Source organism: Asterias amurensis, chromosome 1 (assembly GCF_032118995.1).
Source record: "Asterias amurensis chromosome 1, ASM3211899v1".
Taxonomy (NCBI): Eukaryota; Metazoa; Echinodermata; class Asteroidea; order Forcipulatida; family Asteriidae; genus Asterias; species Asterias amurensis.
Genome location: NC_092648.1, coordinates 4008540 through 4033877, shown reverse-complemented (window position 1 = coordinate 4033877; position 25338 = coordinate 4008540). Strand labels below are relative to the sequence as shown.

Sequence of the window (25338 nt, the reverse complement as noted above, 5' to 3'; positions counted from 1 at the left end):
GTCAGTTTCACCTATCAACGCTGATTTGAAAAACGTGTAACGTTAGGGAGGCCCAACATATTAGACCCCTATAAGGATCACGGGGGAGCCTTATAGTTTCTAGATGCATAAGGTACGTTGTCTAACCCAAAACGAGGTGGGTACAGCCACTGCAAGTAGTGGTGGACGTGCGAAATAGCTTCATTTTGGGTTAGAATTATGACGCCATGCATAAATATTGAGAGAGGCGTATAACACTCTCACCCACATTTCGAAATATTTGTGTAAAGGATTTTTATATCCTAGCGGGGTGCCGCGCGAAGCGCGGCATCCCGCTAGTAATTTATTATGACCTTTTCTTTGCTTTCGTTTCCCGTTTAATTTCCCCATCAGCCGCGTTCATATTTTACCGTCCTATAGTTACGCAGTAAGTCGGTCCAATCCATGTTTTCAGTTTCGCACGGGTCCCGCTAGCTATTTTCATAAAAACGCTTAAAAACCGTTCTGTGTGCGAGATATAGGTTTGTTCGTGGTACGAGCGACAAATATCGACTGTGAGGCAATGATCAAAAGTGTTCAATGGTAGCGCTTGTGACAACGTATAGTCGACTCCTCTGATTTTTAAGTGAAAAGTTGCGTCAGACTGTTGATCTCTAACGGCAAAATCGATCGATTCACAAGGTACAATAATTGTATCAATGGATACCTATCACAAACGGGACAAAATGGTGGGTTTAGAGCCTAATGTATTATAGTATTTTCTTGATTTTGCCTTTTCTTGCAGCCTCTTTGGGAGTAAATCCAAGAGACCAGCGTGAAATGTGACAGCTCCGAGCCTCCCAAACCCTGGTGAAGACACTTCTGGCCTGCGTCATCACATTCGGTGCGTGCTGGATTCCAAATCAAGTCTGGTACCTACTCTTCAATGTTGGCGTTCCAATGGCTCCAGGTGGACCTTTCCAACACATCACTGTCATCTTGGCCGTTGGTAATTCCTGTGTGAATCCAGTCATTTACACAATGACCAACAAGCCGTTCCGTAAAGGGATCAGGGAGCAGGGAGCTGTTTTGTAAGCAGCGGGATTCGAACCAGGTGGCTGACAGTACTGTAGCGACTGGTACTGTATCCGAGACCGTCTCCAATGGCTCAAATCAATAGGAGAACAAAAATCACGATGGAAACAAACGTCAACGCAAGGAGTTTTGGAACAACGGTTTCCATGTCGTTACGGTTAAACCCCTTTTAAGCACATTACAAAACCGACATGTGAAAATTCACCTCACTTAATTCAGTATTCTTCTACAAAAGAAGTTTGTCTTTTTAGCTATGGTTTAACTAAATAGCGACGCTCTAAGCGGACAGCTCGCATCGCGTCCACGGTAATGTTTGCACTGTGTACGGCCCCTTATAAATCAAAGCGAAGTGGGGCTCTAGCTGTCCATGCCAAGGGAGACTGAAGTTATTAGAGTCTAGCCGACATTTACTTTTTCGGAACAAATAGTACAAGGGAAACAATGAAGGAATTTGCAGCTTATTCCTATATATTTTCATTCGGCAGCAAAATCATTATTGGGGGCAGTTTATAGAAAATCCGTTCAGTAAAATATGCCATACATGGTGCGATATTCTCCGAGAATTTCCTTGTTGCAGAAACTGGCTAAAAACTCCGGAATAAACTCTGGGATATTCTTTAGAGGGTTCAAGAAGAAGCCTCGATCAAACACTGCAAAAATAATCGAGTACTTTTAACGCACTTCGGTGGTGGTTTCCATGATATGGAAAGGTTTGCGGTAACACATGTAATGAATATCTCTAATGAGTTGGGGTGGTTCTGAAAAGAACCGTTGGTTTCAACTCGACGTTTCGATCAGTATGCTCTGAGACAGCAGAAGACGATCAGAGCATACTGATCGAAGCGTCGAGTTGAAACCAACGGTTCTTTTCAGAACCACCCCCAACTCATTAGAGATAATCATTACATGGTGTTACCGCAAACCTTTCCATATCGTATTACCACCATGCAAGGTTTCAAATCCTACTTATGTTTGATGATGTTCACCGACCATCTCAGGTCACGTGACCAAGCTTGCGCAGTCGGTCTAAGCGCAGAAAGGACTGAAAATTGAACCAATTGAACAAACCTTTGAAGCTCAGCCCATATTCCAAGATGAAACTTAGTTTTTATACTCATTCACAATGCAAGCGCCGTTCTTGAACTTCATTTCAAATGACGTTTATACACATTTCACAATTATCTCTGTTTTAGCCTTGAATAGCAAGCGGATAACACTCAAAAACCAAAAATCAATAAGTTGCGGTGAATTCTTGCATGAAAATACTGCGTCACCTTTTTAGCGCTAAAAGCAACCTTGATGTTTATGGGGCCTTTATTGACAGGCAGCACACAGTTTTATATTAGAATTTCTGTAGTTTTTTTTTAGCAAGACGGGGAACTAAATTAAAAAAAAGTAAGGTTGGGAGATTTTATCAAGGCCACCCCATTTACTGTCCACCAATCTGTACAATTTGGGACCAAAATAAATAAATTGGCGTTCTCTGCATTGACGATTGAAAAAAGATATAAAATTAGTAAATTCCCAACAACTGTATATAAACTGCCGTCGTAGAGTTGCAGAAGGATATTCGTAAGTACTGTGGTGTGTCTTTATATACGAGCTGAACATTAGACGACAAAGAAAACTCAGCTGAAACCAACGAAAGATAAAAGTGAGTGAGGATATAAGACGCCAACAGTACCAGTTAAACAAAAGCCTTTGTCTTTATCATGGAGCAGCTCAACCTCTCAGAAGCATCAGTCAAAAGTATTGACGAATCACCGTCTGAAGGAGACTCCACAATGGGAGACACCGAAGGTTTCACCAAATTCACCTTAGCTCTCTACTGCATAATCTGCGTGGTTGGTATCACAGGTAACTTACTGGTTGCCATCGTACTCCTCCGTGTGCCGTCCCTACGGTCTTATACCAGTGATTTCTTGGTGCATCTCTCAATTGTAGATTTCATGGCTTGTATTCTGGTTATCCCCGTTTACCTCCTGCCTAAAACACGCCCCGCTCCGAACTCTGGGTTCTTCGGTGAGTTTTGGTGTCGATTTGACTGTTGTCAATTTGGAGCGCTATGTAGCCATCGTCAACCCACACAAATACAAGACTCTTTTCATCAAACGAAACAAATACATCATGATTGTTGCGTGTTGGGTACTTGCCGCAGTTTCACAATCTTTTTCCTTCTTTACGTATGAAGAAGATGAAGTAGTGGGATGTCACTTTAAAGGCTGGTCTAACAGAGGAGTTCAGGCGGCAGTTGGATCGTACACTTTCACATTCAGCTTTTTCGCTCCATTCATTGTGATGACTTTTGCGCAGCTTAAGGTTATCTCTGAGCTCAACAGACAAGTGCAGATTTTTAGTACTCGAACAGGTTAGTTATTCAGTCATTCTAGAATATTTTTTAATAATATATCAGGCTCTCGATCAAATGAAAACTTTCGGCATTTGACTCGTGTTTTTATTAACAAAAATCATAATGAGTAATTGCATTGAACCGATAATCAAATTTGTGGAAATCTTTTTGATGAAAACTGCTTAAACCGGTGTGTGGATGAGCATGTTAGAAAAAGACGCCGTGTGTTGCCACATACTTTACCAATAAACTAATACATTTTACACCAAAGGGTAATACAAAAACACTCATTTCTGGCAAAACATTGTTGTGTAATAAACATCTATCGATTGGTACCGCGTACCAAACAAATTGGAAGATGTCACTCTGTTTCGATTTGAATCTATATTGCGTTAGTTTGTGCCTTCTCTTGCAGCCTCTTTGGTAGTAAATCCAATCAACCAGCGTGAAATGTGGCAGCTCCGAGCCTCCCAAACCCTGGTGAAGACACTCCTGGCCTGCGTCATCACATTCTGTGTATGCTGGACTCCAAACCAAGTCTGGTTCCTGCTCTTCAACTTCGGTGTTCCATTAAATCTAGGTGGAGCTGTCCGATATCTCACTGTCATCTTAGCCGTTGGTAATTCCTGTGTGAATCCAGTCATTTACACAATGACCAATCAAGCCGTTCCGTAAAGGCATCAGGGAGCTGTTTTGTAAGCAGCGGGATTCGAACCAGGTGGCTGACGGTCTTGTGACTGGCACTGTGGCTGAGACCGTCTTCAAAGCCCAAGAACAATAGGAGAGAAGAAGGTTACGATGGGACCGACCATGCTAGGAGTTTGTGGACAATAGTATTTCCTGCCCCTACGACAGCAACCCACTTGATGATTTTGTGTTCTGCAAAATGGTCTAACTGATTAATCATTGTTTAATCAATGTGGCGTTTCGAAGAACAAAATAGACAGCACTCGAATTAGAAAACAAAAACCCGGGTGCGCTCCGCTAACGCAAAAACTAAAAATGATCGCCATCAACGTGTGCGAATATTTATGATTTTATGTATTAAGAACTTACAAGTAAACACAAAAATGAGTTTCGCATAAATAATACCCACTATATACATGCACAGTACACAGTATTCAAACTAGTGTAATTTAGAAATTGTGTGATAATTTAACTAAAATTTCAGTAAGACACGCAATTATGAACTTCTTAGAAATAAGGCCTTCCCGAACACTTGGTGGCTTACTACATCGCGTTGTAAAATAATTGCACCTATGTATTTGATGTTACATGTAGTTATGCACTATTGTAATATTCGTAACTTTAACTTTAAAAAAAATGTAGTCAAAAATTAAGTATGTAACGTAATTTACATTTTGCGTATAAGAATCTACACAGACATGTTTAATGGTTTTTGACTTTTCGACACTTACAGAGTTTTTCTCAAAGGTTGAATTACAGCACAACACAAAATAAATAAATTAAAAAGTAATTTAATCATCAATCAATCAGAGGAACGGAAATGGGACACACACACAAACTGCCATTAAATGTAACGGCTCCCTTTTATGAGAGAACAAAAAACATTAAATGACAACTCTTTTCTTGCACCTTTTAAATGTTATTACTTAACAAACGTGTGTTTATCATTCTTTCACTCATGCTAATAAAAAACGGCCTTGGCAGAGCCATAACAACGGAAACATTAATATTCTATATTTTATCAACTGAAAAGTTGGTTGATGAAGAGTTTTGAAGAGTTTTGAAGAATCATTCACTGACGTCAAATCACTCGGCAGTTTTGTATCAGTCACTGACGTCAAATCATTCGGCCGGCCTTTTGGCGGATTTATGCAAAGGGCACATTTTCGAGAATTCATTGCGGGAGCAGACACGGTAGCAAGTTGAGCAGGCTGCAACTGATGTCCGTGTGATAACCGCATGATAAATTCACTCAACGAGCACTGAACTTAATTCCTGTGAGCAGAATATTCTGTGACAAAATATTCCAACTCAAGACACACGCCAATAACTAAACCATCATGGATCAATTTGAGAGTCTTGGCACGGCTTTATCAACAGTTTTCCAAGGAACGAAGAGTTCTGAGGAGGTTCCAATGGAAGACAACGATGCGTTTGCCAAGTTCATCTTATCTCTCTACTGCACGATCTGCGTGGTTGGTATCACTGGTAACTTACTGGTTGCCATCGTACTCCTCCGTGTGCCGTCACTGCGGTCTAACACCAGTGATTTCTTGGTGCATCTCTCCCTTGTAGATTTCATGGCCTGTGTTCTGGTCATCCCAGCTTATCTTCTGCCTAATACCCACTCTCCTCCAAACCCCGGGTTCTTCGGTGAGTTTTGGTGTCGATTTTACACCAGCGGTTTCCTGTTTTGGTCCTTCGCGTTGACGTCAATCTTGGGTTTGACGGCGGTCAATTTGGAGCGCTATGTAGCCATCGTCTACCCACACAAATACAAGACCATTTTCATCAAACGGAACAAATACATCATGATTGCTGCGTGTTGGGGTTGTGCCACACTTTCAAAATCTTACAACTTGTTTATATTTGAAGAAGATGAAATAGTGGGATGTCATTTTAAAGGCTGGTCTAACAGAGGAGCTCAGGCGGCATTTGGCTTGTTCACTTTTACGGTCCAATTCTTCGCTCCGTTCACTGTGATGATTTTTGCGCAGCTGAAAGTTATCTCGACGCTGAACAGACAAGTGAAGATGTTAGCTACTCGAACAGGTTAGTTAATCAGTCTTTACATATCTCAAGATTGACGAGAGTTTTAATGTATCAATATTTTCCATTCTTCAATGGACTCTCAGTGCATACAATTTGTTTTTCTTTTTTGGTTTTCAGCAAATATCGTGTTATGCATCATACATTGATACGATTTAGTTGTGGCTTACACCTACTCGTCTATAGGCGCCTTTATAAAGCCGGCACCTTTACATTATAGAAGGCCAGGGCATACGTTTTCATTAATGCCATTGACCCAACGAAAACATCCGGCACTCGACCGCGATCCAACCGGTGGTTGAATAATTTTTTTATATTTTATAATAACCGTTATAAGTAATTGCATTGAAGCGATTAAACTATTTTTGACGACGCACTGCTAACAAAAAAAGTATCACAGTTTACACTAATTTCAGCCAAAACGTTGACAACGGTGTTATTTCAACACCATTTTGGTGATAATTTTGATTCTTTATAATGTGACAACACCATTTGTGTAAATTTTAGCGTCCAAGATGAAAGTGTAGCTTCAATGTGAGGCAATGATCAAAAGTATTCCGTTACGTTTAGCGCTTCTGGACATAGTTGCGATGATCTTGAACGGCTTAGTACCGTACAACACGCATATGAAGATTTAACTGTGGTTTACTCGCACCTTATGTTTTATTTTGTGTCGACTGCATTCTCTTGCAGCCTCTTTGGGAGTAAATCCAATCAACCAGCGTGAAATGTGGCAGCTCCGAGCCTCCCAAACCCTCGTGAAGACACTCCTGGCCTGCGTCGTCACATTCGGTGCGTGCTGGATTCCAAACCAAGTCTGGTTCCTGCTCTTCAACTTCGGTGCTCCATTAAATCTAGGTGGACCTGATCGCCATCTCACTGTCATCTTGGCCGTGGGTAATTCCTGTGTGAATCCAGTCATTTACACCATGACCAACAAGCCGTTCCGTAAAGGGATCAGGGAGCTGTTTTGTAAGCAGCGGGATTCGAACCAGGTAACTGACGGTGTAGCGACTGGCACTGTGTCTGAGACCGTCTCCAATGCCCAAGAACAATAGGAGAGAAGAAGGTTACGATGGGACCGACCATGCTAGGAGTTTGTGGACAATAGTATTTCCTGCCCCTACGACAGCAACCCACTTGATGATTTTGTGTTCTGCAAAATGGTCTAACTGCATAATCATCGTTTAATCAAAGTGGCGTTTCGAAGAACAAAAAATAGACAGCACGCAAATTAGAAAACAAAAACCCGGGTGCGCTCCGCTAACGCAAAAACTAAAAATGATCGCCATCAACGTGTGCGAATATTTTTGATTTTATGTATTTAGAACTTACAAGTAAACACAAAAATGAGTTTCGCATAAATAATACTCACTATATACATGCACAGTACACAGTATTCAAACGAGTGTAATTTAGAAATTGTGTGATAATTTAACTAAAATTTCAGTAAGACACGCAATTATGAACTTCTTATGAACTATGAAATAAGGCCTTCCCCAACACTTGGTGGCTTACTACATCGTGTTGTAAAATAATTGCACCTATATATTTGATTTTACATGTAGTTATGCACTATTGTAATATTCGTAACTGTAATTTAAAACAAAATGCAGTCAAAGTATGTAACGTAAGATACATTTGCGTATAAGAATCTACAAAGAAATGGTTAATGGTTTTGATTTTTGGACCCTTACAGAGTTTTTCTCAAATGTTGAATTATAGCACAATACAAAATAAATAAGTTAAAAAGTAATTTAAAACCAATCAACCGGAGGAACGGAAATCAGTCTTTGTGCTATATACCCAACAGTGTAGTATACAATGTGACACACACAAACTGCCATTATATGTATAGGGCTCATGGATGGGGTGGGCGGTTTCCTGAACATTGCAACCGACTCAACAATGAAAATCAGCTTTAAATAATAAACAAAAATAACCGAGCAAATCGAATTTGGTGTACACGCCATACAAATTTAACTCCCAAAAAATACAAACAAGACAAGTGAATAAGTAGGGGGGGGGCCCTCATATACAGAGATTCATTTCCGTCATAATAGTCAGCATCTTCCATCCTTACAAACGGTCATGACCTTAATCTTCCTCTCCGCTTCAATCCAATCTAAAATATTTACACATGGATACTTTTGTTTAATTATTAATAAGCTTTTGTCGGCAGGCCCAGAAATGTAGGCCTCCCAGATCTCCAGTGGACACTATTGGTAATTGTCAAAGACCAGTTTTCTCACTTGTTGTATCTCAACATATGCATAAAATAACAAACCTGTGAAAATTTGAGCTTGATTGGTTGTCGGAGTTGCGAGATAACATGGAAGAAAAAAATACTCTTGTCACACGAAGTTGTGTGCTTTCAGATGATTGATTTCGGGACCTCAAATTCTAAACTTGAGGTCTCAAAATCAAATTCGTGGAAAACTACTCCACTTCAGAGGGAGCCGTTTCTACAATGTTTTATACTATCAACCTCTCTCCATTACTTGTTACCAAGTAAGGTTTTATGCTAATAATTGTTTTGAGTAATTACAAATAGTGTCCACTGCTTTTAAAGCTTGCCAACGTATAACTCTATAATTGTACACGTTTACATAGGGGGGGGGGGTAACAAAGATTGCCGGGCGTTTTCGTTGATAGAAAGATTCTCTTTAATGTTTTGTTTAAAAAAATATAAATCACATAAAAGCCCAGTACAGATTTGGTCCATTGAAGGACACACGGTTGTGCTTAAAAATAAATAATTAAGACCGATAACAATACAGCACGATAATGAAAAAGTAATAAACAATATTTAAAATTGAAAAGTATCAAACCCGGACGGCATATCCACAAAAAGAAGCACAATAAAACAATGCCATTTAAAAGGGCGTAGCTGATGTGAAACATATATAGGCCAGAGGGAAACCGTATCACAAACTTAGGACTTATTTTGACAACCTTCCCCATTTGATCTTAGAAGGAAAATGATGAGAAAACTGCAAGTTGATGAATTATTGCATATTTGTTATCGTTGTACAGTATATCTGATCCAACGAAACTGATTGGACTATTTGTAAAATTTAGTAACACAAGTGACGGTGGGGATAAATTGGGGTTGGAGATTGGTGTTTGAACCCCCCGTTTGCCTCGCCCTCAGACACGGGCCGATTAGAAGTCAATCGATGCATCACCTTAATAAGAACTCTTTTAGGCGAATACTCCGACAAACAATAAACAAATTTATGCTAAGTTCAGCACAAAACGAGGCCAATGTCGAAACAAATAATTGTATTGCACAGAGGAATGTTTAGGAGATTTGATTAATAAAACCTTTTTTAAAAGAACAAAAAAACATTAAATGACAACTATTTTCTTGCACCTTTTAAATATTATAGTTATTACTTTTAATAAACGTGTGTTTATCGTTCGTGCACTTATGCTAAAAAAAACGGCCTCGGCAGAGCCATAAAAACGGAAACATTAAGAGTTTTGTATCAGTCACTGACGTCAAATCATTCGGCCGGCCTTTTGGCGGATTTATGCAAAGAGCACATTTTCGAGAATTCATTGCGGGAGCAGACACAGTAGCAAATTGAGCAGGCTGCAACTGATGTCCGTGTGATAACCGCATGATAAATTCACTCAACGAGCACTGAACTTAATTCTTGTGAGCAGAATATTCTGTGACAAAATATTCGAACTCAAGACACACGCCAAAAACTAAACCATCATGGATCAATTTGAGAGTCTTGGCACGACTTTATCAACAGTTTTCCAAGGAACGAAGAGTTCTGAGGAGGTTCCAATGGAAGACAACGATGCGTTTGCCAAGTTCATCTTATCTCTCTACTGCACGATCTGCGTGGTTGGTATCACTGGTAACTTACTGGTTGCCATCGTACTCCTCCGTGTGCCGTCACTGCGGTCTAACACCAGTGATTTCTTGGTGCATCTCTCCCTTGTAGATTTCATGGCCTGTGTTCTGGTCATCCCAGCTTATCTTCTGCCTAATACCCACTCTCCTCCAAACCCCGGGTTCTTCAGTGAGTTTTGGTGTCGATTTTACACCAGCGGTTTCCTGTTTTGGTCCTTCGCGTTGACGTCAATCTTGGGTTTGACGGCGGTCAATTTGGAGCGCTATGTAGCCATCGTCTACCCACACAAATACAAGACCATTTTCATCAAACGGAACAAATACATCATGATTGCTGCGTGTTGGGGTTGTGCCACACTTACAAAATCTTACAACTTGTTTATATTTGAAGAAGATGAAATAGTGGGATGTCATTTTAAAGGCTGGTCCAACAGAGGAGCTCAGGCGGCAGTTGGATTGTACACTTTTACGGTCCAATTCTTCGCTCCGTTCACTGTGATGATTTGTGCGCAGCTGAAAGTTATCTCGACGCTGAACAGACAAGTGAAGATGTTAGCTACTCGAACAGGTTAGTTAATCAGTCTTTACATATCTCAAGATTGACGAGAGTTTTAATGTATCAATATTTTCCATTCTTCAATGGACTCTCAGTGCATACAATTTGTTTTTCTTTTTTGGTTTTCAGCAAATATCGTGTTATGCATCATACATTGATACGATTTAGTTGTGGCTTACACCTACTCGTCTATAGGCGCCTTTATAAAGCCGGCACCTTTACATTATAGAAGGCCAGGGCATACGTTTTCATTAATGCCATTGACCCAACGAAAACATCCGGTGGTTGAATAATTTTTTTATATTTTATAATAACCGTTATAAGTAATTGCATTGAAGCGATTAAACTATTTTTGACGACGCACTGCTAACAAAAAAGGTATCACAGTTTACACTAATTTCAGATAAAACGTTGACAACGGTGTTATTTCAACACCATTTTGGTGATAATTTTGATTCTTTATAATGTGACAACACCATTTGTGTAAATTTTAGCGTCCAAGATGAAAGTGTAGATTCAATGTGAGGCAATGATCAAAAGTATTCCGTTACGTTTAGCGCTTCTGGACACAGTTGCGATGATCTTGAACGGCTTAGTACCGTACAACACGCGTATGAAGATTTAACTGTGGTTTACTCGCACCTCATGTTTTATTTTGTGTCGACTGCATTCTCTTGCAGCCTCATTGGGAGTAAATCCAATCAACCAGCGTGAAATGTGGCAGCTCCGAGCCTCCCAAACCCTGGTGAAGACACTCCTGGCCTGTGTCATCACATTCGGTGTGTGCTGGATTCCAAACCAAGTCTGGTTCCTGCTCTTCAACCTCGGTGTTCCATTAAATCTAGGTGGACCTGATCGCCATCTCACTGTCATCTTAGCCGTGGGTAATTCCTGTGTGAATCCAGTCATTTACACAATGACCAACAAGCCGTTCCGTAAAGGGATCAGGGAGCTGTTTTGTAAGCAGCGGGATTCGAACCAGGTGACTGACGGTGTAGCGACTGGCACTGTGTCTGAGACCGTCTCCAATGCCCAAGAACAATAGGAGAGAAGAAGGTTACGATGGGACCGACCATGCTAGGAGTTTGTGGACAATAGTATTTCCTGCCCCTACGACAGCAACCCACTTGATGATTTTGTGTTCTGCAAAATGGTCTAACTGCATAATCATTGTTTAATCAAAGTGGCGTTTCGAAGAACAAAAAATAGACAGCACGCGAATTAGAAAACAAAAACCCGGGTGCGCTCCGCTAACGCAAAAACTAAAAATGATCGCCATCAACGTGTGCGAATATTTTTGATTTTATGTATTTAGAACATACAAGTAAACACAAAAATGAGTTTCGCATAAATAATACTCACTACATACATGCACAGTACACAGTATTCAAACGAGTGTAATTTAGAAATTGTGTGATAATTTAACTAATATTTCAGTAAGACACGCAATTATGAACTTCTTATGAACTATGAAATAAGGCCTTCCCCAACACTTGGTGGCTTACTACATCGTGTTGTAAAATAATTGCACCTATATATTTGATTTTACATGTAGTTATGCACTATTGTAATATTCGTAACTGTAATTTAAAACAAAATGCAGTCAAAGTATGTAACGTAAGATACATTTGCGTATAAGAATCTACAAAGAAATGGTTAATGGTTTTGATTTTTGGACCCTTACAGAGTTTTTCTCAAATGTTGAATTACAGCACAATACAAAATAAATAAGTTAAAAAGTAATTTAAAACCAATCAACCGGAGGAACGGAAATCAGTCTTTGTGCTATATACCCAACAGTGTAGTATACAATGTGACACACACAAACTGCCATTATATGTATAGGGCTCATGGATGGGGTGGGCGGTTTCCTGAACATTGCAACCGACTCAACAATGAAAATCAGCTTTAAATAATAAACAAAAATAACCGAGCAAATCGAATTTGGTGTACACGCCATACAAATTTAACTCCCAAAAAATAAAAACAAGACAAGTGAATAAGTAGGGGGGGCCTCATATACAGAGATTCATTTCCGTCATAATAGTCAGCATCTTCCATCCTTACAAACGGTCATGACCTTAATCTTCCTCTCCGCTTCAATCCAATCTAAAATATTTACACATGGATACTTTTGTTTAATTATTAATAAGCTTTTGTCGGCAGGCCCAGAAATGTAGGCCTCCCAGATCTCCAGTGGACACTATTGGTAATTGTCAAAGACCAGTTTTCTCACTTGTTGTATCTCAACATATGCATAAAATAACAAACCCGTGAAAATTTGAGCTCGATTGGTTGTCGGAGTTGCGAGATAACATGGAAGAAAAAACACTCTTGTCACACGAAGTTGTGTGCTTTCAGATGCTTGATTTCGGGACCTCAAATTCTAAACTTGAGGTCTCAAAATCAAATTCGTGGAAAACTACTCCACTTCAGAGGGAGCCGTTTCTACAATGTTTTATACTATCAACCTCTCTCCATTACTTGTTACCAAGTAAGGTTTTATGCTAATAATTGTTTTGAGTAATTACAAATAGTGTCCACTGCCTTTAAAGCTTGCCAACGTATAACTCTATAATTGTACACGTTTACATAGGGGGGGGGGGGGGGGTTAACAAAGATTGCCGGGCGTTTTCGTTGATAGAAAGATTCTCCTTAATGTTTTGTTTAAAAAAATATAAATCACATAAAAGCCCAGTACAGATTTGGTCCATTGAAGGACACACGGTTGTGCTTAAAAATAAATAATTAAGACCGATAACAATACAGCACGATAATGAAAAAGTAATAAACAATATTTAAAATTGAAAAGTATCAAACCCGGACGGCATATCCACAAAAAGAAGCACAATAAAACAATGTCATTTAAAAAGGGTAGCTGATGTGAAACATATATAGGCCAGAGGGAAACCGTATCACAAACTTAGGACTTATTTTGACAACCTTCCCCATTTGATCTTAGAAGGAAAATGATGAGAAAACTGCAAGTTCAACTGCAAGTTGATGAATTATTGCATATTCGTTATCGTTGTACAGTATATCTGATCCAACGAAACTGATTGGACTATTTATAAAATTTAGTAACACAAGTGACGGTGGGGATAAATTGGGGTTGGAGATTGGTGTTTGAACCCCCCGTTTGCCTCGCCCTCAGACACGGGCCGATTAGAAGTCAATCGATGCATCACCTTAATAAGAACTCTTTTAGGCGAATACTCCGACAAACAATAAACAAATTTATGCTAAGTTCAGCACAAAACGAGGCCAATGTCGAAACAAATAATTGTATTGCACAGAGGAATGTTTAGGAGATTTGATTAATAAAACCTTTTTTGAGAGAACAAAAAAACATTAACCCTCTAGTCCCGGCACCGCCCGAGTTTGCTGAAAACTAATACTTCAAGATTCTTGCAGTTAATTACTGGAATCGTAGTTCAAATTTTAAAAGATAGCCACAGCTTAATTTTTATGCACAATTTGAACCTTGATATTTGTATAAAAGTACAAGTTCGCATGAGAACAATACATGTCTCTCGTCAAACGGCTACGGTAATTTTTATGGCGAATATTTGTTTGTAAGGATAGAATGGACACAATAGCTTTTCAAGGCTTTTATCTGACTCAATGATTATACTGATTAAATGCGAAGGCGTGAGTTTTCGACAATATTATCATGAATGATGAATAAATACAGTTTCCTTTGTGTTTATTAATGAGCGTCTTGTTGGGGTAAGAGCTAAATTGTTTCACCATCATTAGCTTCATTAGCTTAATAATGATTATCGAGGATTCTTTTGATGTTCCTTTTTTTTCTACAAACACAAGCTAGCAAGGTTTCCTCCTACCACTACAGTATATCGATAGGCGGCTGGGCGGTCCAGTGGCTAAATGGTTAAATGACAACTCTTTTCTTGCACCTTTTAAATATTATAGTTATTACTTAATAAACGTGTGTTTATCATTCGTGCACTCATGCTAAAAAAAAACGGCCTCGGCAGAGCCATAACAACGGAAACATTAATATTCTATATTTTATCAACTGAAAAGGTAACTTAGTTTTGTTCAACTAAGTTGGTTGATGAAAAGTTCTGTGTCAGTAACTGACGTCAAATCATTCGGCAGTTTTGCATCAGTCACTGACGTCAAATCATTCGGCCGGCCTTTTGGCGGATTTATGCAAAGAGCACAATTTTCGAGTATTCATTGCGGGAGCAGACACGGTAGCAAATTGAGCAGGCTGCACCTGATGTCCGTGTGATAACCGCATGATAAATTCACTCAACGAGCAGTGAACTTAATTCTTGTGAGCAGAATATTCTGTGACAAAATATTCCAACTCAAGACACACGCCAAAAACTAAACCATCATGGATCAATTTGAGAGTCTTGGCACGACTTTATCTACAGTTTTCCAAGGAACGAAGAGTTCTGAGGAGGTTCCAATGGAAGACAACGATGCGTTTGCCAAGTTCATCTTATCTCTCTACTGCACGATCTGCGTGGTTGGTATCACTGGTAACTTACTGGTTGCCATCGTACTCCTCCGTGTGCCGTCACTGCGGTCTAACACCAGTGATTTCTTGGTGCATCTCTCCCTTGTAGATTTCATGGCCTGTGTTCTGGTCATCCCAGCTTATCTTCTGCCTAATACCCACTCTCCTCCAAACCCCGGGTTCTTCGGTGAGTTTTGGTGTCGATTTTACACCAGCGGTTTCCTGTTTTGGTCCTTCGCGTTGACGTCAATCTTGGGTTTGACGGCGGTCAATTTGGAGCGCTATGTAGCCATCGTCTACCCACACAAATACAAGACCATTTTCATCAAACGGAACAAATACATAATGATTGCTGCGTGTTGGGGTTGTGCCACACTTTCAAAATCTTACAACTTGTTTATATTTGAAGAAGATGAAGTAGTGGGATGTCATTTTAAAGGCTGGTCTAACAGAGGAGCTCAGGCGGCATTTGGCTTGTTCACTTTTACGGTCCAATTCTTTGCCCCGTTCACTGTGATGATTTTTGCGCAGCTGAAAGTTATCTCGACGCTGAACAGACAAGTGAAGATGTTAGCTACTCGAACAGGTTAGTTAATCAGTCTTTAAATATCTCAAGATTGACGAGAGTTTTAATGTATCAATATTTTCCATTCTTCAATGGACTCTCAGTGCATACAATTTGTTTTTATTTTTTGGTTTTCAGCAAATATCGTGTTATGCATCATACATTGATACGATTTAGTTGTGGCTTACACCTACTCGTCTATAGGCGCCTTTATAAAGCCGGCACCTTTACGTTATAGAAGGCCAGGGCATACGTTTTCATCAATGCCATTGACCCAACGAAAACATCCGGCACTCGACCGCGATCCAACCGGTGGTTGAATAATTTTTTTATATTTTATAATAACCGTTATAAGTAATTGCATTGAAGCGATTAAACTATTTTTGACGACGCACTGCTAACAAAAAAGTATCACAGTTTACACTAATTTCAGCCAAAACGTTGACAACGGTGTTATTTCAACACCATTTTGGTTATAATTTTGATTCTTTATAATGTGACAACACCATTAATTTTTTTTGTGTAAATTTTAGCGTCCAACTGTTTATGCTGCATAATCGTTGTTATGTGGTGGATACTTTCGTAATGTACAGTTTCGATGAACTTACTGACCAACTAAAGAAAACACGCGAATAAGACAAAAACCACGGATTGCGCTCCGTTTACGCAAAAACCTAAATGATCACGATAATAAGACATCTTGTAAGCGAATGCTCAGATAAACAAACGTTTTTTATCATAGTTATAGCTCAACAAGAGGTCAATGTCAAATTAAATTATTGTATTGTTAAGAGGTACAAGGTTCAAGGAAGTTTTGATTAAAGACACCGGACACTGTTGGTAATTGTCAAAGACCAGTCTTCTCACTTGGTGTATCTCAGCACTACGATAAAATAACAAACCTGTGAAAATTTGAGCTCAATATTGGTCGTCGAAGTTGCGAGATAACAATGAAAGAAAAAACACCCTTGTCACACGAAGTTGTGTGCTTTCAGATTGAGTTAGAGAGCTCAAAATCTAATTCAGAGCTCTCGAAATCAAATTTGTTGAAAATTACTTCTGTCTCGAAAACTACGTCACTTCAGAGGGAGCTGTTTCTCACAATGTTTTATAAATTCAACCTCTCCCAAGGATTGTTGCTTATATAGTAATTATTTTGAGTAATTGCCAATAGTGTCCACTGCCTTTAAAACCTTTTGTGCGAGAACAAAAAACATTCCATGACAATGTAACTCCTTTTTTCTTCTTCTTTTTTTTCCTTTAAAAAATTATTAAAGTCACCTGGAAATAGAATTTTTCTTTCTTTCAAACATAAGAGTATATGCTTACGAACAATAAAACCATTTTTTTTAGTAATTGTTTGTCACGATTTATATGTTTAAAAAATATAAATAGTTGTTTGGGGGGCTGACTCCGCCTACCCCTTTTGTGACGTCAATCGAGGCAGACTTTGCCTGCAATGCGTATAGTAAACACACGTGCAAAGTACATGTACGTCCAAGTCGTGAGTTGGTACATTTCAAAAAGTGTGTTTCTGCATTCAGCAGCAATACACCTGGTCGGCATTGCCGGCAAAAAAAATATATTTTTTTTGAAACGTACAAACTCACGACTTGGTCCGTATGTACTTTGCAATTGTGTTTACTCTACGCATTACAGGCAAAGTCTGCCTCGATTTACGTCACGAACAGCGCCCTCTCGGGTCGGGGTCTACTCTTAAATTGGTAATTAACATAAGAACTGATTTTTTAAAACCTTAGACAACTGTTTATTCACATTCCACTCATCAAAACACATATATTAGTGACAAAAGCTTTATTTTGAAAAAATACCACTACCAGGTGACTTTTAGTTTTTACTACATAAATTTGTGTACAAACAGTCGTGCACTCATGCTAAATATCCCCCGGCCCCGAAAGAGCCATAAAAACCGCACGATTTATATTTAATAATGATATCAACTGTGATATCAACTGTAAAGGTTTACACTAATTTCAGCCAAAACGTTGACAACGGTGTTATTTCAACACCATTTTGGTAATAATTTTGATTCTTTATAATGTGACAACACCATTAATTTTTTGTGTGTAAATTTTAGCGTCCAAGATGAAAGTGTAGCTTCAATGTGAGGCAATGATCAAAAGTATTCCGTTACGTTTAGCGCTTCTGGACATAGTTGCGATGATCTTGAACGGCTTAGTACCGTACAACACGCATATGAAGATTTAACTGTGGTTTACTCGCACCTTATGTTTTACTTTTTGTCGACTGCATTCTCTTGCAGCCTCTTTGGGAGTAAATCCAATCAACCAGGGTAAAATGTGGCAGCTCCGAGCCTCCCAAACCCTCGTGAAGACACTCCTGGCCTGTGTCATCACATTCGGTGCGTGCTGGATTCCAAACCAAGTCTGGTTCCTGCTCTTTAACTTCGGTGTTCCATTAAATCTAGGTGGACCTGATCGCCATCTCACTGTCATCTTGGCCGTGGGTAATTCCTGTGTGAATCCAGTCATTTACACCATGACCAACAAGCCGTTCCGTAAAGGGATCAGGGAGCTGTTTTGTAAGCAGCGGGATTCGAACCAGGTGGCTGACAGTGTAGCGACTGGCACTGTCACTATGTCTGAGACCGTCCCCAATGCCCAAGAACAATAGGAGAGAAGAAGATTACTATGGGAACTAACAATGCGAGGAGTTTTAGGACAATGAGCATTTCATGTAATCACGGCAGCAACCCATGATTTTGTGTTTTGCACAACTGTTTATACTGCATAATCGTTGTTATGTGGTGGATACTTTCGTAATGTACAGTTTCGATGAACTTACTGAACAACTAAAGAAAACACGCGAATAAGACAAAAACCACGGATTGCGCTCCGTTTACGCAAAAACCTAAATGATCACGATAATAAGACATCTTGTAAGCGAATGCTCAGATAAACAAACGTTTTTTATCATAGTTATACCTCAACAAGAGGTCAATGTCAAATTAAATTATTGTATTGTTAAGAGGTACAAGGTTCAAGGAAGTTTTGATTAAAGACACCGGACACTGTTGGTAATTGTCAAAGACCAGTCTTCTCACTTGGTGTATCTCAGCACTACGATAAAATAACAAACCTGTGAAAATTTGAGCTCAGTATTGGTCGTCGAAGTTGCGAGATAACAATGAAAGAAAAAACACCCTTGTCACACGAAGTTGTGTGCTTTCAGATTGAGTTAGAGAGCTCAAAATCTAATTCAGAGCTCTCGAAATCAAATTTGTTGAAAATTACTTCTGTCTCGAAAACTACGTCACTTCAGAGGGAGCTGTTTCTCACAATGTTTTATAAATTCAACCTCTCCCAAGGATTGTTGCTTATATAGTAATTATTTTGAGTAATTGCCAATAGTGTCCACTGCCTTTAAAACCTTTTGTGCGAGAACAAAAAACATTCCATGACAATGTAACTCCTTTTTTCTTCTTCTTTTTTTTTCCTTTAAAAAATTATTAAAGTCACCTGGAAATAGAATTTTTCTTTCTTTCAAACATAAGAGTATATGCTTACGAACAATAAAACCATTTTTTTAGTAATTGTTTGTCACGATTTATATGTTTAAAAAATATATATAGTTGTTTGGGGGCTGACTCCGCCTACCCCTTTTGTGACGTCAATCGAGGCAGACTTTGCCTGCAATGCGTATAGTAAACACACGTGCAAAGTACATGTACGTCCAAGTCGTGAGTTGGTACGTTTCAAAAAGTGTGTTTCTGCATTCAGCAGCAATACACCTGGTCGGCATTGCCGGAAAAAAAAATATTTTTTTTGAAACGTACAAACTCACGACTTGGTCCGTATATGTACTTTGCAATTGTGTTTACTCTACGCATTACAGGCAAAGTCTGCCTCGTTTTACGTCACGAACAGCGCCCTCTCGGGTCGGGGTCTACTCTTAAATTGGTAATTAACATAAGAACTGATTTTTTAAAACCTTAGACAACTGTTTATTCACATTCCACTCATCAAAACACATATATTAGTGACAAAAGCTTTATTTTGAAAAAATACCACTTCCAGGTGACTTTAAGTTTTTACTACATAAGTTTGTGTCTAACAGTCGTGCACTCATGCTAAATATCCCCCGGCCCCGAAAGAGCCATAAAAACCGCACGATTTATATTTAATAATGATATCAACTGTAAAGGTAACTTAATATCTCACTTTGGTTTTCAACTGAGTTGGTTGACGAAGAATTTCTATATCAGTCACTGACGTCAAATTATTCCACCGGCCTCTTGGCGGACTGATGCAAAGAGTGCAAATTTTCATATTTTGTTTTCATAGCAGGAGCAGAGAAAAAGGCTGCAACTGAAAATTTCTTATGATAACGCATGAACTCACTTAACGAGCAGAGCTGAAAAATACCATACAGAATTCTTGTGAGAAGAAACTTCCGTGACAAATATTTCAACTCAAGACACAAGCCTTAAACTAAACCATCATGGATCAATTTGAGAGTCTTCGCACGACTTTACCAACAGTTTTCCAAGAAGCGAATAGTGACGAGGATGTTGCAACGGAAGTTCGTCACATCTCTCTACTGCATAATCTGCGTGGTTGGTATCACTGGTAACTTACTGGTTGCCATCGTACTCCTCCGTGTGCCGTCACTCAGGTCTAATACCAGTGATTTCTTGGTGCATCTCTCAATTGTAGATTTCATGGCCTGTGTTCTGGTAACCCCAGTCTATCTCCTGCCTAGGCGCCAATCCGCTCCAAACCCCGGGTTCTAAGCAGGTATTCAAGAGATTTTATGGGAATTCTATTCAAACTTGTTTGCTTATCATCAAATGTAATTTGGGGTACGTGACTATGCACTTTTGAAATGTTGTAATTGCGGATCACTAATGTAGATCTCGAGACTATAGTTAATCAGCGACAACTGAAGGAGAACGGAATGGAGAGTGCATTTTTTTTTTCTTTTTCTGGGAGCCATTCGTGGACAAATGAAAATGTCGTTCCGTTTTCCCCCTTTTTTTAATGAAACAAACCGTAATGGAAAAGACGTCTGCATTCAGCCTGGTTTCATTTACAAATCTGGGAGATCTACATTTTACAAGGACTGCCAAATTATTATAAGCAATCACAACAAATTGTATACACGTGAATTTCTTTTAGATTGAAAAGCAGCGAAGGGAAATGATATAAAGGTCATGAATAGGTATGACGGAAGATGCTGACTATTATGAAACAGAGTCTCTGCCAGTAAGGTATTCACTCGACCCATATACTTTCACTTATTTTTGTATTTTGGGAGTAATGGCGTAAAATACACAAAAAACGATCTGTTTGATTTTGTACGCACTCCAAGATCCATGTAAGGTTATTGTGGTTAAGGCATAGGGTCCACAGTCCACACATGCAAGTACAGAGCGTTTGGAATAATAAGACCAGATACACGATGTAGGCCCCTAAAATGGTCATTGCTTGAAAAGGTACAGGAAGGTTCATTAGGATACACAATTACCAGTAGGGCCTACATTAACTATACAAGCACAGGGATTTAATTTGGTGTTCTCTGACTAATTGAATTCCAATACTAGCTGTTTGTAGCAATTTAACAATAATGTATTGAGGAAACCCACAAAACCTCAAATTATAACATAAAAAGACATTCTCCATGCCAATGACAATAAAGTAAATACCAACATTCCTGCTGCGCAGCCAATACTAATACAAATGACGCCCTCGTGATTGCGCCAAACACCTGTACGGTGACGTAAGCTTTATTGTGTGTTTTGATTGGTCCGTAGTGCCGGTATGCAGGTGTCGCGCTTGCGCATTGTCCTTGCCGTGCGTTAAACTCTTTTCTTCGACGAAAAAGTGACAAATAAATTGTGTGTGCTTTTTCGTGTGTTTGTGCATATCTATCAATCATGGACTGCATGGTCGAGTTTGAACTTTACTTTGAGTTTGACTTCACAACGAGACGCATCACGCCACAGACAGAGGTGGGGTGTTTTCACTCTATCTAGTGAGCCTCGCCATGTAGGTTTTCTTCCTACATGGTCTCATGAGAAATGAAGTTAAAACAAATAATAATATAGGCCTAAGCCTAATAAAAAACAAAGCAAACGGACTTAAATTAAATAATAGTGTTAGGTTCAGGGGCCTACGTACGCTTTGTTTACGTGACAAACATGACAAACATTGTTAATAAAAAAAAATGTGGTAAACCACAACACACCAAGCAAGTTCACAAGGGAATTAACATTTTCACTACTAACTGTTCAAATCATATGCCCGACATTAAGATTATGTTTGACTTACCCCGACCATAAGTTTTGCATCCAGCTGATGGGAGATGAGCTCAGTTTATTCAACCATCTTCGACTCCTCGCACATTTCCACACTTTTTAAATGTCGTGCGTGGCGAAAAAAACGCCCGCCCTCTGTAGATCTAGAATGGTAAGTGCAATAGTCTGGCGCATCATACAAGTACTTTTAAGTACATACATTCTATTAAGGAACCAGACTGTATAGTTGCTATTTATGGCAGTATGTTATTGGTCAATTTATTAAACACACCCTAAAATAAGCGCATAATTTTGACCAATGAAATTACGTGTAAGAAATCATTTAGGTAAGAGTTAAATGTTCATCTCTGCTAACGATTTTGTCGACTGCATGCAAATGCATCACCTTGCAACACGGCGTTCATAATAAATGTCAAAATGTTCAAAACAATAACTGTTTGCAAGTGTTCCTTCAAGCAAATAAAGTATTCGAGACATTCGCCATGGGCATTGATGATGAGCAGACAGCTGGCTACTGCACAGAACCAGAATCAGGTAAGCAACCAACCAAGCCAAGGATTAATTTTGAATGAATCATTGGATTGGATAACTTTCCGCACCTCGCCACCACTTGTTCACAAATTTTTACAAAAAGGGATATCTCGTTGAGGTAAATTAGATACTATATTATTTCATATCGAATGAAAAAGTGGTGGCGCCATACGGAAACTTTTCCAAAATACAATTACAAGGTCACTTTTTTAAACTTAATTAACTTATTACTTAAAAAATTAAACAGTTAAATGCATATGCGCTTTATTTAACACTGTTTCAAAGCGTTAATAACCAATGTTTACGTATTCTATTTGAACTATTAAGTCTTGACTGGTCAATTTAGATCAAGTTTTATAAATAAATACGACATCATTTGGCTTCCTATAACAAAAGGAGGTTTGATTGCCAGTCTCGTTCAACTTTTTTTTTTTTTTTAAGAACAAGGAGAAAAATGTTGAATCGCAGTCAACGACATACCTGAGTGAACCACCAAGTAAGCCAGATCGAGATTGGATCGGTCCAGTTGATAAACGCTCCAATCTGCGGCAGATCCGTTTCACCGAGAGAGACAACGAAACAGAAACAGAGAGGGCGTATCGAGAAATGAGAGAGGAGATCTATGTCTGGAACCACACCTTCTGGGCCCGGCATAACCAGAACTTCATTGAGGTGAACAGTCTAGATGTTTAGAAAGTATGGAAGAGACATCGCTTAATAGTGGATTTAAAAGTCAAATTTTGATCATAGTTGTATTTTGTTATCCTTCAAATTGTATCACAGGTTTATGTCGTTTGACACTTTCGTCAAATTACGAGTAGATTTTCAGAAATTGTGGGTGACTATGTCACTATGTGCCTTGTAGCAAAAACGTCTACTAAGCCCCCTTTTTTTCTTTTTCAGGCAAAGGAACATTTTGTTAAGGAGGTGCTTGAAAGTAAAGAAGGTGGTCTGTTAGATGAAGATGGTAAGGATAATAATAACTAGTTCTAAATAGCGTATTCACAATGGTTCAGTGGGCTTTACACAATGTACATAGTGCCCTGGTCTTTGGGCTAATATCTTTCTCAGCGCTGTTGGGACTCTTGGGAGTAAACAGCCCTGCCGTCGATTTCACAAAACTCTTCCTAACTTAAGACGACTAATCTTAGAACTTAGGACGAGTCCCAACCCTGCACTGTAGCATGCAGACCCTAAGATTAATCCTAAGTTAGGATGAGTTACTCTTCCTAACTCAAGATAAGACGAGTCCTAACTCTTTGTGAAACCGACCCCTGGGCTGCCGAGGAGCTCTGAAGGACTTTTTTAAAACACAAAATCAACTTCTGTCCTCATAAGTACCCATACAAACTCCGAGGTGACAATAAGCAACTATATAGTAAAGCGCAGTCCCCCCCATTTGTGTAGTTGCACCTCTGAGCATGCTCATTAAACCAGACTTCACTCAAGGTATTCACATGAATCAAACAACAAAACTTTGTTTCTTCCACTCTGCAAAAAGTCTTAACGTCTACTATTATTTTATTACAGGGGCCAGGCGAGTGTTGAGTGCTGATGAAATGGCAGAGTTCTACAAGGAATTCCTTCAAGAAAACCAACAGATTCTGAAGCAGTATAACAGGGATTGGTACAGGCGAAACACTGCCCTCTTGTGGCCAGCATTCAAAGTTGCTCTTCAAAGACAATTCAGAAAGCTGACAAGTTGAATAAAGCATGTTTAGTATGAGGCAGTTTTGTGTACAAAGTTTATTAAGAACAGCAGAGTGTACTTTGAAAATGAGCTAATGGAGTATCGTACTATCGTACAATGCAAATGGAACCAGTTCTTTTGTTGGTTTGAGAAGTCCTACATCTCCATTCTGAATCTGAATTCTATAGTCGGCAAGGCATCCTAGTACAGCAACATCACACCAATCACCTTGGGTAACATTTTTTGGTGAATGAACGATATGATGTGATCATCCTGTTCGACCTGGCCGTTTGCGGTGTAGGGAGACTGGTGTAGTGTATAGGTGTGGATGATGAGAACTAATATATACGAGGGCTGCCTCAATGGCTTGCTCGCAAGTTTTCATTCCTGATCTTGCAGAGAACCAAGTGGACATTTCCTCAACCATTGTGAAGATGGCTGCATTTGACCCGGGGGTCTTCATGGGAGATTTCTGCATGATGGTTTGCAAAAGGACTCGTTTATATTAACTAGTGCAGTGAGGTGTTTGTTGGACCATGGAGGTAGACTCCCACCAATCCTGCCTTTGCCAGCCTGCACCCAGGATGGGGAGAAAGCCATCAACACTTTAAGAGATCATGTGCCGCCATTAAAGTCAGCGTCAATGCTTCCATGTCAGGCATGATATTCTTCGTAATTTTACTCTATTTTTTTTTCTTTTTAAATCCTTGTGGGAACATTTAAAAACCTGTGATTAAAAAAGCCTGAAAAGTCAATTGAACATCACTACATGCTTACAACTACATTTTACTTTTATACATCTTGCACTCGATAACAAGGTGCCTTCTTTTTTCCCCCCAAGGACAAAACATGATGCCTATCATCAAATATATGCGTCCAATATTTGGATATTCCATAAAGTTTGACACATTAGAAGAGTTTTGGTTGAGTCAACAATGGTCCTTTAATACTGTCCAAAACTGCTGTACCAGTTTTTTAATGTACATTATAATTATTTGGTTTTGATTGTTTTTCAGCTCGACTGAAATCATCGTAAGATTGGAACGGAATGAAAACATTCTATGATTAAACTTTGCAATATTAATTTTAACTGTCGTGTCAATCATTGCTTTTGTTAACTACAGTAAAGTACAGTTTTTTAATGTACATTATAATTATTTGGTTTTGATTGTTTTTCAGCTCGACTGAAATCATCG

General features: G+C 39.1%; 5 protein-coding genes and 1 pseudogene across 5 annotated transcripts in view; 5 read left to right on the top strand and 1 right to left on the bottom strand.

The window, feature by feature from the left end:
• The window catches only part of LOC139942909 (alpha-actinin-4-like), an 85011-nt gene extending 63004 nt beyond the window's left edge, over positions 1 to 22007 (bottom strand). Inside the window, exon 1 of the mRNA XM_071939739.1 lies at positions 21935 to 22007. The gene's annotated coding sequence lies outside the window, so the exon portion shown is untranslated. The remainder of the gene's footprint in view (positions 1 to 21934) is intronic.
• On the top strand, positions 2766 to 4184 carry LOC139941360 (galanin receptor type 1-like; annotated as a pseudogene).
• LOC139941352 (galanin receptor type 1-like) lies at positions 5431 to 7197 on the top strand. Its single transcript, XM_071937810.1, has 2 exons — positions 5431 to 6142; positions 6833 to 7197. Exons 1-2 carry the CDS (start codon positions 5431 to 5433, stop codon positions 7195 to 7197), a joined length of 1077 nt encoding a protein of 358 aa, XP_071793911.1.
• LOC139941346 (galanin receptor type 1-like) lies at positions 9867 to 11611 on the top strand. Its single transcript, XM_071937796.1, has 2 exons — positions 9867 to 10578; positions 11247 to 11611. The coding sequence occupies exons 1-2, from the start codon at positions 9867 to 9869 to the stop codon at positions 11609 to 11611; spliced, it is 1077 nt and encodes a 358-aa protein (XP_071793897.1).
• LOC139941323 (galanin receptor type 1-like) lies at positions 14933 to 18278 on the top strand. The gene is made up of 2 exons (XM_071937759.1): positions 14933 to 15644; positions 17908 to 18278. Exons 1-2 carry the CDS (start codon positions 14933 to 14935, stop codon positions 18276 to 18278), a joined length of 1083 nt encoding a protein of 360 aa, XP_071793860.1.
• A 273-nt stretch (positions 22008 to 22280) lies between the features above and the next one.
• On the top strand, positions 22281 to 25232 carry LOC139942999 (COA8 family protein CBG23705, mitochondrial-like). Its single transcript, XM_071939816.1, has 4 exons — positions 22281 to 22455; positions 22894 to 23124; positions 23356 to 23419; positions 23983 to 25232. The coding sequence occupies exons 1-4, from the start codon at positions 22339 to 22341 to the stop codon at positions 24156 to 24158; spliced, it is 588 nt and encodes a 195-aa protein (XP_071795917.1). The 5' UTR covers positions 22281 to 22338; the 3' UTR covers positions 24159 to 25232.
• Positions 25233 to 25338: the final 106 nt, after the last annotated feature.

Bases quoted from the DNA above. Each gene is read 5' to 3' on its own strand.
- LOC139941323 (XM_071937759.1), top strand. From the start codon at position 14,933: ATGGATCAATTTGAGAGTCTTGGCACGACTTTATCTACAGTTTTCCAA. The intron at 15,645-17,907 runs GTTAGTTAATCA...ATTCTCTTGCAG, and splicing joins GATGTTAGCTACTCGAACAG to CCTCTTTGGGAGTAAATCCA.
- LOC139942999 (XM_071939816.1), top strand. From the start codon at position 22,339: ATGTTCAAAACAATAACTGTTTGCAAGTGTTCCTTCAAGCAAATAAAG. The intron at 22,456-22,893 runs GTAAGCAACCAA...TTTTTTTTTAAG, and splicing joins CTGCACAGAACCAGAATCAG to AACAAGGAGAAAAATGTTGA. The intron at 23,420-23,982 runs GTAAGGATAATA...ATTTTATTACAG, and splicing joins TGGTCTGTTAGATGAAGATG to GGGCCAGGCGAGTGTTGAGT.
- LOC139941352 (XM_071937810.1), top strand. From the start codon at position 5,431: ATGGATCAATTTGAGAGTCTTGGCACGGCTTTATCAACAGTTTTCCAA. The intron at 6,143-6,832 runs GTTAGTTAATCA...ATTCTCTTGCAG, and splicing joins GATGTTAGCTACTCGAACAG to CCTCTTTGGGAGTAAATCCA.
- LOC139941346 (XM_071937796.1), top strand. From the start codon at position 9,867: ATGGATCAATTTGAGAGTCTTGGCACGACTTTATCAACAGTTTTCCAA. The intron at 10,579-11,246 runs GTTAGTTAATCA...ATTCTCTTGCAG, and splicing joins GATGTTAGCTACTCGAACAG to CCTCATTGGGAGTAAATCCA.